This window comes from Leiobunum rupestre, chromosome 11, assembly GCF_980474605.1.
Source record: "Leiobunum rupestre chromosome 11, qqLeiRupe1.1.hap1, whole genome shotgun sequence".
NCBI lineage: Eukaryota > Metazoa > Arthropoda > Arachnida > Opiliones > Sclerosomatidae > Leiobunum > Leiobunum rupestre.
The window spans coordinates 36,418,372-36,436,214 of record NC_143394.1 but is presented as its reverse complement, the minus strand read 5'-3'; the positions used below and the strand labels follow the sequence as shown (position 1 = coordinate 36,436,214).

At 41.5% G+C, this 17,843-nt stretch overlaps 1 protein-coding gene across 4 annotated transcripts in view; it reads right to left on the bottom strand.

The window, feature by feature from the left end:
• The window catches only part of LOC149922437 (CUGBP Elav-like family member 4), a 412,846-nt gene extending 396,950 nt beyond the window's left edge, over positions 1-15,896 (bottom strand). For 2 of the 4 annotated variants that reach the window (XM_090163727.1, XM_090163728.1), the window contains exon 1: positions 15,633-15,896. In XM_090163727.1, coding sequence (XP_090019853.1) covers positions 15,633-15,855 — 223 coding nt within the window. In that variant the 5' untranslated portion in view covers positions 15,856-15,896. The remainder of the gene's footprint in view (positions 1-15,632) is intronic. The other 2 variants (XM_090163730.1, XM_090163729.1) reach the window with 2 other exon arrangements.
• Positions 15,897-17,843: the final 1,947 nt, after the last annotated feature.

Sequence of the window (17,843 nt, the reverse complement as noted above, 5' to 3'; positions counted from 1 at the left end):
CTCACTTCTCCGGGTTCCCTAGTCATTTCCGGAGATTTTCCCTCACTTTTCCAGGTTCCCTAGTCATTTCCGTAGATTTTCCCTCACTTTTCCGGGTTCCCTAGTCATTTCCGTAGATTTTCTCTCACTTCTCCAGGTTCCCTAGTCATTTCCGAAGATTTTCCCTCACTTTTCCGGGTTCCCTAGTCATTTCCGAAGATTTACCCTCACTTCTCCGGGTTCCCTAGTCATTTCCGGAGATTTTCCCTCACTTTTCCAGGTTCCCTAGTCATTTCCGTAGATTTTCCCTCACTTTTCCGGGTTCCCTAGTCATTTCCGAAGATTTTCCCTCACTTTTCCAGGTTCCCTAGTCATTTCCGTAGATTTCCCCTCACTTCTCCAGGTTCGATAGTCATTTCCGTAGATTTTCCCTCACTTTTCCGGGTTCCCTAGTCATTTCCGAAGATTAACCCTCACTTCTCCGGGTTCCCTAGTCATTTCCGGAGATTTTCCCTCACTTTTCCAGGTTCCCTAGTCATTTCCGTAGATTTTCCCTCACTTTTCCGGGTTCCCTAGTCATTTCCGTAGATTTTCTCTCACTTCTCCAGGTTCCCTAGTCATTTCCGAAGATTTTCCCTAACTTTTCCAGGTTCCCTAGTCATTTCCGTAGATTTCCCCTCACTTCTCCAGGTTCGATAGTCATTTCCGTAGATTTTCCCTCACGTTTCCGGGTTCCCTAGTCATTTCCGTAGATTTTCCCTCACTTCTCCAGGTTCCCTAGTCATTTCCGAAGATTTTCCCTCACTTTTCCAGGTTCCCTAGTCATTTCCGTAGATTTTCCCTCACTTCTCCAGGTTCCCTAGTCATTTCCGAAGATTTTCAATCACTTTTCCAGGTTCCCTAGTCATTTCCGTAGATTTCCCCTCACTTCTCCAGGTTCGATAGTCATTTCCGAAGATTTCCCCTGACTTTTCCGGGTTCCCTAGTCATTTCCAAAGATTTTCCCTCACTTCTCCAGGTTCGATAGTCATTTCCGTAGATTTTCCCTCACTTTTCCGGGTTCCCTAGTCATTTCCGAAGATTTACCCTCACTTCTCCGGGTTCCCTAGTCATTTCCGGAGATTTTCCCTCACTTTTCCAGGTTCCCTAGTCATTTCCGTAGATTTTACCTCATTTTTCCGGGTTCCCTAGTCATTTCCGTAGATTTTCCCTCACTTCTCTAGGTTCCCTAGTCATTTCCGAAGATTTTCCCTCACTTTTCCAGGTTCCCTAGTCATTTCCAAAGATTTTCCCTCACTTCTCCAGGTTCGATAGTCATTTCCGTAGATTTTCCCTCACTTTTCCGGGTTCCCTAGTCATTTCCGAAGATTTACCCTCACTTCTCCGGGTTCCCTAGTCATTTCCGGAGATTTTCCCTCACTTTTCCAGGTTCCCTAGTCATTTCCGTAGATTTTCCCTCACTTTTCCGGGTTCCCTAGTCATTTCCGTAGATTTCCCCTCACTTCTCCAGGTTCGATAGTCATTTCCGTAGATTTTCCCTCACTTTTCCGGGTTCCCTAGTCATTTCCGAAGATTTACCCTCACTTCTCCGGGTTCCCTAGTCATTTCCGGAGATTTTCCCTCACTTTTCCAGGTTCCCTAGTCATTTCCGTAGATTTTCCCTCACTTTTCCGGGTTCCCTAGTCATTTCCGTAGATTTTCTCTCACTTCTCCAGGTTCCCTAGTCATTTCCGAAGATTTTCCCTCACTTTTCCGGGTTCCCTAGTCATTTCCGAAGATTTACCCTCACTTCTCCGGGTTCCCTAGTCATTTCCGGAGATTTTCCCTCACTTTTCCAGGTTCCCTAGTCATTTCCGTAGATTTTCCCTCACTTTTCCGGGTTCCCTAGTCATTTCCGAAGATTTTCCCTCACTTTTCCAGGTTCCCTAGTCATTTCCGTAGATTTCCCCTCACTTCTCCAGGTTCGATAGTCATTTCCGTAGATTTTCCCTCACTTTTCCGGGTTCCCTAGTCATTTCCGAAGATTTACCCTCACTTCTCCGGGTTCCCTAGTCATTTCCGGAGATTTTCCCTCACTTTTCCAGGTTCCCTAGTCATTTCCGTAGATTTTCCCTCACTTTTCCGGGTTCCCTAGTCATTTCCGTAGATTTTCTCTCACTTCTCCAGGTTCCCTAGTCATTTCCGAAGATTTTCCCTCACTTTTCCAGGTTCCCTAGTCATTTCCGTAGATTTCCCCTCACTTCTCCAGGTTCGATAGTCATTTCCGTAGATTTTCCCTCACTTTTCCGGGTTCCCTAGTCATTTCCGAAGATTTACCCTCACTTCTCCAGGTTCCCTAGTCATTTCCGAAGATTTTCCCTCACTTCTCCAGGTTCGATAGTCATTTCCGTAGATTTTCCCTCACTTTTCCGGGTTCCCTAGTCATTTCCGAAGATTTACCCTCACTTCTCCAGGTTCCCTAGTCATTTCCGAAGATTTTCCCTCACTTTTCCAGGTTCCCTAGTCATTTCCGTAGATTTCCCCTCACTTTTCCAGGTTCCCTAGTCATTTCCGTAGATTTCCCCTCACTTTTCCAGGTTCCCTAGTCATTTCCGAAGATTTCCCCTCACTTCTCCAGGTTCGATAGTCATTTCCGTAGATTTTCCCTCACTTTTCCAGGTTCCCTAGTCATTTCCGAAGATTTTCCCTCACTTTTCCAGGTTCCCTAGTCATTTCCGTAGATTTCCCCTCACTTTTCCAGGTTCCCTAGTCATTTCCGTAGATTTCCCCTCACTTCTCCAGGTTCGATAGTCATTTCCGTAGATTTTCCCTCACTTTTCCGGGTTCCCTAGTCATTTCCGAAGATTTTCCCTCACTTTTCCAGGTTCCCTAGTCATTTCCGTAGATTTCCCCTCACTTTTCCAGGTTCCCTAGTCATTTCCGTAGATTTCCCCTCACTTTTCCAGGTTCCCTAGTCATTTCCGTAGATTTCCCCTCACTTTTCCAGGTTCCCTAGTCATTTCCGAAGATTTCCCCTCACTTCTCCAGGTTCGATAGTCATTTCCGAAGATTTTCCCTCACTTTTCCAGGTTCCCTAGTCATTTCCGAAGATTTTCCCTCACTTTTCCAGGTTCCCTAGTCATTTCCGTAGATTTCCCCTCACTTTTCCAGGTTCCCTAGTCATTTCCGTAGATTTCCCCTCACTTCTCCAGGTTCGATAGTCATTTCCGTAGATTTTCCCTCACTTTTCCGGGTTCCCTAGTCATTTCCGAAGATTTTCCCTCACTTTTCCAGGTTCCCTAGTCATTTCCGAAGATTTTCCCTCACTTTTCCAGGTTCCCTAGTCATTTCCGTAGATTTCCCCTCACTTCTCCAGGTTCGATAGTCATTTCCGAAGATTTTCCCTGACTTTTCCGGGTTCCCTAGTCATTTCTAAAGATTTTCCCTGACTTATTTTGACCTAAACTTGTCAATTTTTAACCTATATTTTTGGAAACGCTTTCTATTTGCAATAAAAAATATAAATTCCTTGACTTTTCCCTGATGTTTAAAACCATTTCCAAGTTCCCTGATTTTTCCAGGAATTCTAGGTTTTCCAGGTACTGTGGAAACCCGTTCTTGATATGTAAAGTTTAAAATGGGAGTTGGGTAAATATGAAAAGTTAATTGAAACTCTTCATTGCAGTTAAGATAATTTAGATTGCTTAAGAATGTGTCATTTCTTTAGTTCCTGATTATATGACGGATTTATATTGGGAATATTTTAAACAATTTACTTTACCGAACAGTGGCATAACAACTTTTTCCTATATTATATTAACTAAGCTGTTAATTATTATTTATTTATTATAAAAAGCTGAATTTTAATTTGTATTAACTCAAATACACGTTACATCATTAACAATCAGCTAGGCTAATACCCAAGGCACCACGTTAGGCCTAAGACATCGAGCGACTTTTAATTCAGGTGGCCGTAGTTTTGCGATCACCTTATTTTGTTACCATAGTAACCCTTTCAGTAGAATTTTACATTTATTGTATAATAATCAGCTAGGCTAATACCCAAGGCACCACCATAGGCCTAAGTCATCAAGCGACTTTTAAAGCCATTAATTCAAGTGGCCGGGTTACAATGCGTATGAGGGTGGTGGCAAGCCCTTCATGCCACGAGAGCCAACAGCTCCCTACACTTACTATTACCGTTAAGTACTTGAGGAAAGGGAAACCGAAGAGATAGGGAACTCGCCAACTCTCGAAGGTTTGTTTCAATAATCACAACGCCACCTACTTTAAAAATAACTGATGCGATGGTACTTTGCACAACAACCGGAAGCGTAAGCTGAAGTCGAGGGTCACGGAGGTCGCGTTAAAATATGACCTCAAACGTAATTGGAGCCTCCCTTATTGATAAAACTCTTCCGTTGTGTAATAACATGGCGGAACTGACTAGCGTTGGAAAACATATTTTGTTGCATTTTGCGAGCCATTTTCGTGAAACCCTTCAACCTAAGTGTTTCTCGAAGGAGTCAGAACTGAACTATTTATAAACCAAACATATCAGATTTCATTACGAATTTGGCGGAAAATACTGCGAACAAGGCGTGGAAATCTAGGAGGCAGCATTTTTATAGAACAGCCCCCAAAAAATATTCATACATCTTTTCGAGGGAGATAGGAAACCTGAAAATCTCGTCGGATATCGCAACTTTTGGGGTACGGAATTCCGGCTAGGTTGTCTACTAGCGAACGTGGGCGAAGCTCGTTGGAAGGCGTCCCGGAGTAGCAACAGTCGGTATAATTCCGGAGAGAGCTAAAGGCTCTCCTTCGTATATTTTTTCGTCGGGGGTTGAGAACGTAAAGATAAAACGAGACTAGAAGAAAGGGCCAATCGAGATATTTGAATTTTCGGGTAGAAACGTTTTCCGGGGTGGGGAATTTTTGAAAGTCCTCTCTAGAGACGTATTAGGGGTAAGGAGCATTCGTCAGCGCCAGGGAAAGAAGTACCACCACGTTGCGAGCGCCCCTCGCGAAAGAAATAAAAACCTAACTCGTTTGCATATACAAAGATAAATCCTTCAACACTTTTTTTGGTTCCGCGGACGGCATGATAAACAATACGATTGTGGTACTGAAAATTTCGGTTTCGCGAAACAAGGAAGACGATGGTTTGTGGCCTTCGGAGCTGAGGCCGGAAAAGTTGAGATGTATGTTTTTCGCGTTGGAAAGATTTCAATTTGTGAAAGATTTAAAATTGAAATTTTATACCCGCAGTCGTTGCGAATTGGTTAATTTATAAATGCTAATATAAATGATGAAGGTATTTCGTAAGAATATGACACCGTCTTTGATTAATTTTATGTAAATTAATGAGAGTTCTTGCTATTGCCATTTCGTCAATATTAGGATATCTTCCGAATATAATCTCTACCATTTACGTCTATGACTTTTGACATTTCGGTTCTTAATATTTTTGGGATCTTCGGTCAAGAACGCGAATAAAAGCACGTAAGATCTACGCAACGGTACGTTTATTGAAAAAAGTGGTTATTTAGGTAATAGATTAGCTGATTACTGATACATTAAATATTAGTATGACACATCCATCCAAAGACTAATTTTGGTACAATGACTATAAAAATCATAACGTGGCTAAAAGCTTAAAAGGGGAAGGGCCAAGCTTTTCCCAATATGGCCTTATTTCCGTATCAAAAGATTAACAAGACGTTCAATATACTAACGCGTACCTTTTTCTGTCTTGAAAAAATAGCTTTTGGCCCAAAAAGTTGAAACGAAAAATAACGCCAGGTGTTTGGGTTTGAATTTTCGCCGCCATCTTAGGGGCTGCCGCCAGCGCCCCTAATCCCGTTTGAGCGATTTGCGAACTATCCTATATTTTAAAATCGCGCAATTTAGGCTTAAGTCTCGTATAACTGGAACGCGCCGCACGTGCGAAACAAATTTTTTGCGTCTTCAGCAGCGCGCGCTTTTACGTTGTTTTTCCGTCTCATCGACTTCTCACCAGGTGTCGCGGCAGACGCGCGCTTTTCGATTTCCCGAAATTTCTTTATTGTATTAAAAATTAACCACTCAATATTTTTTGATGCGGTTTTCGCCATAAATTTTAGTTTTTAATGGGCTATAGGGCTATCTAACTGGTTAAAGCTTGACCGTTCCCCTTTAAAATTCTACAGTCTCCCAGATAAATACAACCGGAAAATCTCCATCACCAGCTTTTTTATGACACAGCCAAGGCTTATTGAAAATTTAAACTCTTCCAACAGTAAAAGAATACAACATACTTTAGCAGAATAATGAATTTATCGAACTCACTTCTACAATTAATAGACGCTTCTTTTCCGAAGGCAGTTATTTTCTAAATTGAGACTTGGCAACCGCGAAATATTCGAGCTACAGATTCATTTAATGATAGCCGTAGATCCAATCTTAATAAAGGTTGCTTAGATGGACATTCTAAAGCCACTCCCCGCCAGGTTGGAGATCGGTTATTTATTCAATCAGGTGTAACTTGTAGCTTTGTTCTCTATAATAATGAAGATTATGATATGGGGGGGGGGTATTATTGCTTGGGGAGGGTGTAGGCCGTGAGCGATAAGAGAGGGAGCCACCAGAAAATGAGGCCAGCAATCTGGAAATTTATGAAGGCTTTCTTTTTGGCGGCGCTATATTCGTAGCGTGGCCAAACTTTGATAATTGAAGTCGGTGCGTTTTACAAGGCGGCAGGGCGGATTAGCGGCGCGCGATAATTTCGAATGAATAAGTTATAAAGAAGGCGCTCTAGCTCCGTCCATAGGTGGCGCTGTTGTTACCGCGCGCTTTAATATCTAGCGGAGGCCGCGGTCAGCCAATAATGAAGGCCCATTCTCCAGAGAGACATAAAAGTGTGAAATGATTCCGTCTTGTTAATACATATTTTTTCTCGTTCCTTTTCTCATCCGATAGTAATTATGAAACGCCCAAAAATCATAAAAGGGGAAAGTCTACTTCGCAGGAGAGAGGTGGTACTTACGACCTGCCTTTGGCGCTTTACAAAAATGTAAATGGCGCGGGTGGTATAATATCGGACATTAACCGGTTCTACCGAGTATTAGGGTCTATAGGTTAAGTTTGCTAATGTCGAGGTTACGAGGACTGTCTTCTTAACGTCCCACAAAACCTCGTTTCAACTTTGAAACGATCGTTAGCAAAATATTTAATCAACAACTTTCGACTTTAGGGGGGGGGGGGGTGCGGAAAAGAATGAGAAATCAAAAAAGGCGGTCGGAAAATGCAAGCTCGCGGAGTTAACGACTCGGGAATTTTCTGGCTTTCAGCTCATTTCAGCGCCATTATAATCGGGGCTAGACCTATACGGTTTTAATTAAATTTCGCGGGCGTTTGTCAAGGAATGAACACCCCCTGTTCTCTCTCAGACAGAGTGAGGAAGATAGAGGAAAAGTATAATTTTCCGAATATAATTATTGTAAGAGGAGAAGAAACTGGGCTTCCTTTCGAGGAAAGATACTTTTGTCATTAATTACGACAGAGAAGCGGCCCGACCTTTAAGATTTATATAATGTGGATGCAAATTGGGTAGCTATATTTGGTGGCGACTGATTTTGGATTTTAAACGGATCTGATTCTTATATAAAATTATACTGAATCTTTTCGAATAAAGACTCATAAAGAAGACATAATAAATCAATTTTTACGCTTTATAAGTTTTAATGTTTTGTCTCGAATTGTTCACAAAACTTTAAAATCAAAAATTTAAAGAATTTTTCGGAGTAGTTTAAAAATATGAAATTTAAAATGTATAACTTTTCGGAGTAGTTTAAAAATATGAAATTTAAAATGTATAACAAATTGGAGTAGTTTAAAAATATGAAATTTCGAATGTATAACTTTTCGGGGTGCACTAAAAATATAAAATTTTAAATGTATAACTTTTCGGGGTGCACTAAAAATATAAAATTTAAAATGTATAACTTTTCGGGGTGCACTAAAAATATGAAATTTTAAATGTATAACTTTTCGGGGTGCACTAAAAATATAAAATTTTAAATGTATAACTTTTCGGGGTGCACTAAAAATATGAAATTTCGAATTTCGGACTTTAGGAAATACATTAAATATGTGATATTTAGAATGTATAACTTTTGGTGTGCATTAAATAACTATGTGATATTTAGAATGTATAACTTTTGGTGTGCATTAAATAACTATGTGATATTTAGAATGCATAACTTTTGGTGTTCATTAAATAACTATGTGATATTTAGAATGTATAACTTTTGGTGTGCATTAAATAGCTATAAGATATTTAGAATGCATAACTTCTGGTGTGCATTAAATAACTATGTGATATTTAGAATTTATAACTTTTCGTGTCACGTTAAATGTATAAAATTTAGAATGTATAACTTTTGAGTAACATTATATATACAAATTAGAATGTACAACTTTTCGAGTCACATTAAATATAAAAATTAGAATGTATAACTTTTGAGTCACATTAAATATAAAAATTAGAATGTATAACTTTTCGAGTCACATTAAATATAAAAATTAGAATGTATAACTTTTCGAGTCACATTAAATATAAAAATTAGAATGTATAACTTTTCGAGTCACATTAAATATAAAAATTAGAATGTATAACTTTTCGAGTCACATTAAATTTATAAAATTTCGGGGTGCTAAAAAATATAAACTTTACAATTTAGCATTTTTCGAAGTACATTAAATATATAAAAATTGGAATTTATAGCTCTTCGGGGTGCAATATAAAAACTTGATGATTTAGCACTTTTCTAGGTACATTTAATACACATAAAATTTCAAATTTTGAACTTTTTAATACATAAAAAGGAAATCTTTGAAATTTCAACACGTATGAAAAATAAAAATCACAATTTTTATCCGCTATTATTAAACAATATATTTACATAAGAAAGCCTAAATTTGGTTTCATTTCCCAAAATATAAGGGGGGAATACGAATGAAATTGCCTGCTCACAAAGTAAATATAAATTAAAGTTTAAAAAAAGCTATTTAGTCAATACTTATTTTGGGACAAATTTTTTCCTGTATTCCATAAAATAAATCAAACAAAATTATGATCCCATAATTATATATATAGGAACCGAAATTTACACCAAAAATATACCTAACACATACCCCCTACTTGGAACCTTGTAAATTCAAAAACGGCCACGTTTAAGAATTATTAGACGTTGGTGTACGTATAAAAACGACTCTTGGCAACCTCTCAAAGCTGGCAAATTTTCATTTTTTTCACGAGTGAGATTAAACACCTCGCGTTGAACGTAAACGCGTAAGCTTTTAACAATCCATTCCAACACGCAGCCGAAGCTACGTCGCGTGGTACGCGTTTAAGTCGTACTCTTAGGGTTTAAACTCGCGACTCGTAGCTGGTACGAAGTTACGGAGGACGATGGAAAACTTCCTCTATTTAAACGAAATAGAGGCAGGCTGCCTGGGATGGAAAAAGTAGAGGGATATAATATCTTCTAATAATATATGGTGGAAAACTGGCGGGGTTTTCGCCGTCGACTGACCCAAATAGGAAAAAAGGCCCCCCTTGATAAAGTTCCTGGATATTTTAAAGTAAATCGCTCTTCGGCGGACAAAGTCGAGGACCAAGAGTGTCACTCTAGCCATACCCCCGAAAAGCCAGAGCGTTTCTTCGCGACGCTTAAAAGCTTGGCGTAGTTACAAAAAGGCTAATTAGAGGCTGTTATTAATCTCTACTTCATTAAACTGAGTGGTATTCATCGGGCTGGCGAGGAACGAACCAGTCTCTCGGTGAGAAGCGAAACACGCTACGCCTCAGCCCCTGGGGTCGAGTCACCATCATTCGGGTTTTACAGTCCACGGATGCAAACCGCACCCGTTCCTCCGGTTACAATAGCGAGTCGACGTTAACTCGGTCGCTGAGCTCGACACTTAAGAAAAGGGGTAAAGGTTTCGGGGAATCGCAAACAATAGGGCGCAAATGAAATTAGCATTCACCGGTCGGCCCGACTCAAATCTTGGATTCCCAGCTACGTCGACGAAAAAACCTGAGTTGATATCATTAGTGAGGGACTGTTTCGAAGGAGCCACGCCTACCGTTAATGACGAACCCGCTCATTTTAACCTCGCTTTATTAAACTAAACAAAAGGAGTGGCTGGTGCGCGGGGGGAAGAATCATTTTTAAAGGATGGAGATAAAGGGTCATCTAACGCTTATCTTTCAAAAGTCTCCTACGTTGAAAAGGCTGCGAGCTGACATTTAGGATTAACCAATGGAAGAGGGTACAGTCGGCGTTCCGCTCTAGGTGAACGCGGTGTCGGATAAGCGTCTTTCAGTCTTTTACGTTTAATTTGGCACGGTCAAATACCGAGACGATGTATTCGGAGACTTGCCAAAACGAAGACGATTATACGTAAACGCCGTCTTCCTCCAACATACTCGGCATTCCCTTTTAGCCGGAAAGTGGCGAGCCCGGAAAAAAAACCGGGCCACGGTTTGTTAAAATTAATAAGAATGTAATATTATTTTAAAAGGAGACCGGAGATGTTTTCGGTGCACACTCAATTATACGCCTTTTCCTTTACGATTTAAACGCGCTAATCTCGTGATTATGGTTTCGGGCGAAAGTTCTTCGACTGTCATAATTGCGCGACTCTTACTGCGTGTGGGTAACGGAAACAGGGAGTGTCGGGTGGGCCAAATTAAGATCTTCGCGATAGAGCTTGTTTGTGGAAACGGGGGCATAATTAATTTAAATTAAAAGACCATTTTTAGGCGATAACGTAGGATGATAAAAGTAGCTCGCATTTTAAATCTAATCTACGAATTACAAATTTAATATTAACCTATTAATTTTCGTTATAATTCGTAGAAACTTCAATTTGTGACGACGTCCTTGTGATTTTATCTTTATTATTTTTTTTAAAAATTAATTTTGTATTATATTATTTAATATTAAAACAGGGTTGCCACAGTTTTTTCACAATCAAATTCCATGCCTTTTCCAGGTTTTCCCTGACTATCTCCGGAGATTTTCCCTGATTTATTTTGTGCCAAGATTTTGTATTTTTTTAACCTATATTTTAGAAAACGTTTCCTATTTGCCAACCGATATTAAGGTATATTCCCATTCGATCGAAATCCCATTCGACCGAATTCAATATGTTTCCGAAATATAGCCCAAAAGGCGGATTCGGTTCATTGGGACCTTTTGTTTTGTTTTTTACTTTTGCCCCGAGATATAGCAGGGTACGCAAAAAAACGTTATACCTAAACAAAATTGCTACAGGTGTACTAACGGTAAGGTTAGGTTAGGTTAGGTTAGGTTCGGTTAGGTTAGTCTCTCACTTCCCTAGGGTGGCGCGCTTTTATAAATATATTTATGCTTTGAAATTTTTATTTATATCAAGAATACAATAATTTGAACAAAATTGGGCTGTAAACCGGACAATTGGGGAATTTTCGATCGATTGGGACTCAATGTTAAATCGTTTTCGAACGAATGGGATTTCGGTCGAATGGGACCAAAGCGATATTAAATTCCCCTGATTTTTAGACTAATTATTAAAATTCCCTGATTTTTCCCTAATTTTTATACCTTGACTTTACCAGGAATTCCAGGTTTTCCAGGTACCGTGGCAACCCTGTAAAATGTAGGGGAAAGTTTTCGTTATTAAATTTTAAACTAAACCCAACCGACTATTAACGCAATTTTATTGGATTAAAACGATAGCACAGAACGTGAGAGTTCGAACGTCTTTTTCCCGCCTTCCACGAGGCATCACCCACGTTCGAAGTCAATCGTTAGCGGAAATTCCATAACAACGAGGCGGACGGGGAGCTCGAATCGGTGACCCTTATTAGTAAGGAAAAGGCAACTTACGTGAAAAAAACGAGTCCACGATCCGATCATAATAATAATATCCCAAAAACGGTCAGCGAACTTTCTTTACCCTCAATACAATGGTTTGTCCAATAAAAAAACGAAAATCAAGAGAGAAATACCGGGTTTCTTCTCAACTAACACTAAAGGAAACCCTGAGAAAAAAAGGTCAAAGAGCCGAACAAAAATAAGGGGGGGGGGACAGCGCGCACCCCTACGCCAGACTTCCTAGCCACCCCGTTACTTTGAACCCGCGACGAAGCCAGATCTATAGGCAAAATATAAAAAAAAATCTTAGTCCAGACTGAGCAATACAAACGTAGCACCACCGTTAGAAGTCGGGGTAACCGAGGTCAATATCGACTGCAGGCGGAGGGGGATAGGTAACGAGAATGGCGACTAATTAAGCTCACATCGAGAGGAATCCGCGAGGCCAGCGCAATCGGCTCGCGGTGTAACGAGGATGGGTAACTACGGGCAACGGTACCATCCTAAGCTGGATGACGAGTAACCAACTCCTCCGCGAGGACGGGAAGAGCGGGGTTCGGAACCCCCCCGCTTTCTCGCTTCGTGATGTAAAAAGAGGGGGTTTCCTCCCGCTCCGGGTCCCCCGTCGAAGGGGAAACTTGCCTATTGAAATGGCCGTCGCTCCGAAAGGGAGCTCAGCGCGTCTACCCCCTCTTTGAGGAAACTGCTATATACGAAACTGGTGATGGCGGACAAGGCGGGCGGAGGGTGCCGAGAGGGAGAGAATGGCAGCTGTAGATGAATGCCTTCTTTTGGGATAGCCCATAAACCCACTGCCACAAGCGCCACAGTCTTCCTCTACGAAACCGGTACGTATTCGCTGGCCTCTATGCGACGGGGGTTCGGGGTTCGTACCCTTCGCCTCGGCGTGGTTGCTATTGGAGATGATCCGACGATCGCTTGACAGTTGGCGATAAGCCTAGCGCCCGCTTTAATACCCCATATAGGTACCAAGCCATCCCGGCCTTCAATTCGAACTGACAACTGATATACGTTCTTTATGTCGGAATAACACGAAGGGATTTTCAATTATTAAATATAGCGGTTTTTTATTCTGCCAATATGGATGCCCAAGTTTCAATTTCGTTATTTTTACCCTACAGTTGACGTTGTCGCGATGAGTTGTTGGACGAAGTTAGTCTAAGTAATTGCCAACAAAGAACGCCTATTATGGTAGCAACGCGTGATTAATTAACCAGGGTTTCGAAAGATCGTTACGGGTGGCTTGTCAGAAATATCGCGGAACGTAAACGATACATTTACTAACCCAAAGGCCGAGCCTTAAACTTTTAACACATTGTACGAAATAACAAGAAGAGTACCCGAGGTGTTTATTGCCGATTTTGTTCAAAGTCGGGCGTAATGTAGATCTATATGAGATTGCCATGGTAACCGAAAATGTTTTTGACCACTTAAAACAAAAAATCTCCATTTCAAAAAGGATGTGATTTTCTCGATTTAATAGGGTAATTTGGACCACATTTAGGTAAATTTCATCAAGTTTGGTAAATTGGAAAATTTTTTAGGTAAAATTGGAACTTATTCAGGGTTGCCACAAAATTTTCAGATTCAAATTCCCTGACTATTCACTGTTTTCCCTGACCATTTTAACAGATTTCCCCTGACTTATTAAGCCCAAATTTTTCTTTTATATTTTACTTTTATCAGAAGTTAATAAATTTAGATGAACTTATATTTCAGTAAAAAGGTTATTGCAATGTTGAAAAAATTAGCCAAACATTCAAGGAAATAAATGATCATCGGGGAATTTGTCATATATCTAGAGTTAAATTACCTTCAAAAAGTGCCAAGATAAAATTGAATTCCCTGCCTTTTCCCTGAATTTTTACCAATTCTTAAAATTCCCTGACTTTTTAGGCCCATTTTTAAATTCCCTGACTTTTCCCTGATTTCCCTGACGTGTGGCAACCCTGTTATTGAGGTAAAATTGGAACATTTTTGGGGTAAAATAGTAACACTTTTTGAGGTAAAATCTCGGGTAAAATAAGGAAAAAAAATCATTATTTTGTTTTAAGTGGTCAAACGTCTCCTTTTGGGAAATTTCCTATCCCATACGACTTTGAACCAAATCGGCAATAAACACCTTGGGTACTCTCCTTGTAAGTAAGTCAACCGTAAAAAATAGAGCTCCTATTTAAAGCCTAAATCAAATATAGAATGCCGTACGTACAAGTAAGGCCTATTATAAAGTTATTTCGCATAAACTTAAAAGATAGCTATCAAAAGCAGATTCGGTAGGCTGGTAGAGAAGGTCTTAAAATATGTAAATAATAAGAAATTAACTGAGCGACGCAAACTAAGAGTGGAGAGTCTTTTTTAAAAAACAATGAAGTAGTTTTTAAAAGCGCGCTCTTATCTTCGCGAGTAAAAGGCGCGAAAGTGGTTCGCTATGGCTGCTCGGGGGAAGACAGAGAAAGAAAGGAGGCCGAGGCTTAGCGTCTGTCAACTGGAAGTGGCGCTTCCATATGGAATGGAGGCTCGACCGTCCTCGACGAAGGGGAAAATCATAGAGGCGACAGTCGCCGAGATGATGGTTATTCGAGAACTTCCAAACGACTTTATGATTAAATGGCTTTACGCTTTTAATGTTCTAAATACAAAACTGCGAAAAATAAAAAAACAACGTAACGACGCTCCGACGAGTTCGCGCGCCGCGAAGTTTTTGAAATGCCTGTTTGACATTTGAGACGTCGTATCGAGTTTCCCCAAACCAACGGCGGTCGGGGGTGGGGAAAATATTCGTTTCAAAATAAAGCCTCGATATGTTAGAAACTTTCCTCAGTATTGTAAATTAATGGTAGTGGTAATTCGCTCCTACCGAGACGAGTCGAAAGAACTAAAAGGGTATATTAGAACGTCGTCGCTTCCATCGGCTTCCTGGAACGGACACGTGGGTGTCCGATCGATCGAGAAACACGCCGGCCGCCGTAGTCGAGGGAAGGTGACCACTGGACTATTCTACCTGTTTGGCCGTTCGCGAAAACTGATGGAGCGACCGAAATAGTCTCTTTAATAGAGCTTCCGGCGTTCCCAATCGACGAAACAATACTTAGGGGCTTCGAAACCAATCCTAAAATGAAGCTTTCCAGAAATGTCAACAAGATCGGGGAGACGGGCGCGTGGACAAACGGGGAAGAAACCGCGAGTTTCGGGTCGACGAATCATTTTTCTTTCAGCCGGAAACAGATATTAGATCGCCACGGGGGATTTGAGAAAGGGTCCAAAGGCGTAGGTGTTCCCGAAGATGGATGTCACGGTGAGAAATAAGGAGAGCCCGCTGGAGTCGTCGCGGCAACTTGGCCGAATGGAAAGCGACGGCAACTTTCGGAACGATGAAAGATACGGAGTATCGAAGGAGGACAACGCGATCGGGCGACACGGCGGTAGTACAATGGTCGGGTTGACGAATACAACGGTTGTCATCTTCTATTTGGCGTCTCATCTATCAGGACGCGCCCTCGTCCACGTCGCCGGAGGTAAGAAATCGGCTTGGCGGAGAATCTTTCGTTAATATCGACTGGCGCGAAATGAAGAAAAACACATTCGCTTCGACGAGCGTGTAATATTTCGGGGACGCGAAAATAATTCGCGAAGACGGTCGTCGCTCCAGACGAGAACCGGAAGACGAGGAGGAGGAGGTGGGAGGGTGTCGCTACGGACGGGGATCGTCCCGTAAGTAGGAGGGTTGACACGGCGAACTCTTCTTACCTTTATGCATGCCAGTGTATTTGTCTTTCAGCACGGTCAGTTCGTAGATTTTGCCGAACTGTTCGAACAGCGGCCTCAAATCTTTCTCGTCCAGGTTTCGGGGAATCTGCCCGACGAATAGCTTGATGGCGTCCTGGTCTTTAGCGGCGTTGAGACCCGGTTCGATACCCGGTCCGTTCTGTAGAAGATGCGACTCGAGTACTCCGTTGTGTAGCGTAGCCATGTTGCACGAGACTCGACTAACCGTGTGCGCCAGAAGGGGGAGACACGCGCGCTACGCGATCAAAAACTCGGCTTGCCAAAGCTCGCGCGCAGTTTCGCCAGCGCCTTAGCGATTCTCCTAAGCTCGCCTTCTCCGAGCTCCTTCCACGCTCGCGGCACGGAGATCGCCTCCTATTTCTCTACGAAAGGCGCGCTCTGAGCATGCGCCGCCCTGCCACGTTGCCCACCCTCCCCACCCCGTCTCTCTCCCTCTCTCTCTCTCTCCTCGCCGGGTCCCCGTCCCCCTCTCACACGACTTTCCAGTCGATACCGGGGACCGGACCTAAAGAAACCGTCGCTTATCCTTCCGACCTTGGTCTTCTCGCAACAGATGGTTGCGCTCATCCACAAACCAAAATTCTTCCCTAGAAGCGGACATCAGTCGAAACGCGACTTCCGGTCATCCTCAAGCTAACTGTAAACAACGCTTGAAAATTTCCAAACGTCAATTTTCTAACCATAAGCGTTTCTTCTTGCTTAGATAAATCTAATTCGCGATACAATCGGGTTAAAACTGTAATAAATTTAACTAAGAAAAAACTGTTCGGGGAAAACCCGAAAAAATAAAGTAATATCCAAATAAATTACTGTTTGGATCTGTTTCATTAATCTTATCAACCAATATTTACGGACGATTCTGTTTAAAATAATTTCAAAGTCCCAAATATAATACGGGCTTCGTGAGAGGGAGAGAGCAAAAACATCACGTCGAAATCCTTGACCCAATTTCGTCTCAGACGAGTCAGTACCAATATAATAATTCTCTCAAGCACTAAACTTTCAAAACGACCTACTTAAAAACCACCACATTCTGTAACGTACAAAGTCAAAACGAGATACGTCAGTTTCAAGAGAAAGAACGAGATTGTAAACAATAAGAGAGGGGAACCCAATAACGCGCGACCAGTTTTCAAAAACGAAAAGATAATCTGGAAAGTTTTAATTTCTCGGACACACATCCTCGATAAACTGAGAGTAAAGTCCCCAGTCTAGAGTTTTATTTTTTATTTCTATCCTCCTATAGCGAGATCGGTCGCTAGTTGACGGCGCGATCGAAGCCGGGTTCTACGGATCTAAGTTCCCAGGGGAGCGGACGTAAGCTTAACGGTCGAGGGATGTCCGACTTCGCTATCTCCCCGAGCCAGTGGCCTAGGGGTTTCAAGTTCGTCCCCTCCCGACTGCGAGACCCACTCTCTAGCCGTCTCCTGTTTATTTTTGCGGCCACTGGCATCAAATTTTTAAGGAGAAAGTTCAGTGGTGTTAGGGATGCGCGTTTGGAAGGAGGGGGGTGTTAGAAGGGGTCGGCACGCGGGGGCGGGTGGGGTTTGAGCGATCTTCCTAAAGCGCGGAGTCGTTGAAAAAGGTCAGGACGAGCGGGAGGGTCGTGGTGGCGCATAACAATGAGCTCATTGGAAGCTACGCTCCGTTCCCGCTGTTGTTTCTATTTTCGCAGCGCCTTAATACCCTTCAAAGGCTAAGCTGCCCTTGTCAAAATAATATTACAGAAATTTACCCCTCGCTATATTAATAGCGTACCCTTTTAATATTTAATATGTATTTTAACGATGTAAGAAAATGCTATTGTACAAAAACCACGTCCTTTTTGCGTTGTTAAGAAAATAAATAAAATAATAGTGATTACATAACACGTACTCTGTTTGGCGGAGTGAATGAGGACTATTAGACTCGAAATGTTTTTTCTGTGTTTTGTCTCGAAACGATAACAAAGGCTGAGTCCCCAGAGGTCCTATAATTCCTAAAAATTCCTATATTTAAAAAAATGTTCTTTAACATCCTATATTTTTTTAGCAAAAAGTCCTATAAAATCCTATAATAATGATATTTTGCCCATTTCAAATCCCGCCACTCTGTTAAATTGCTAGATTTAGCTATACGATAAATTCCTATCAAAAGTCATTCTAGTCTATACTTTTGTTATTGTTAACACGG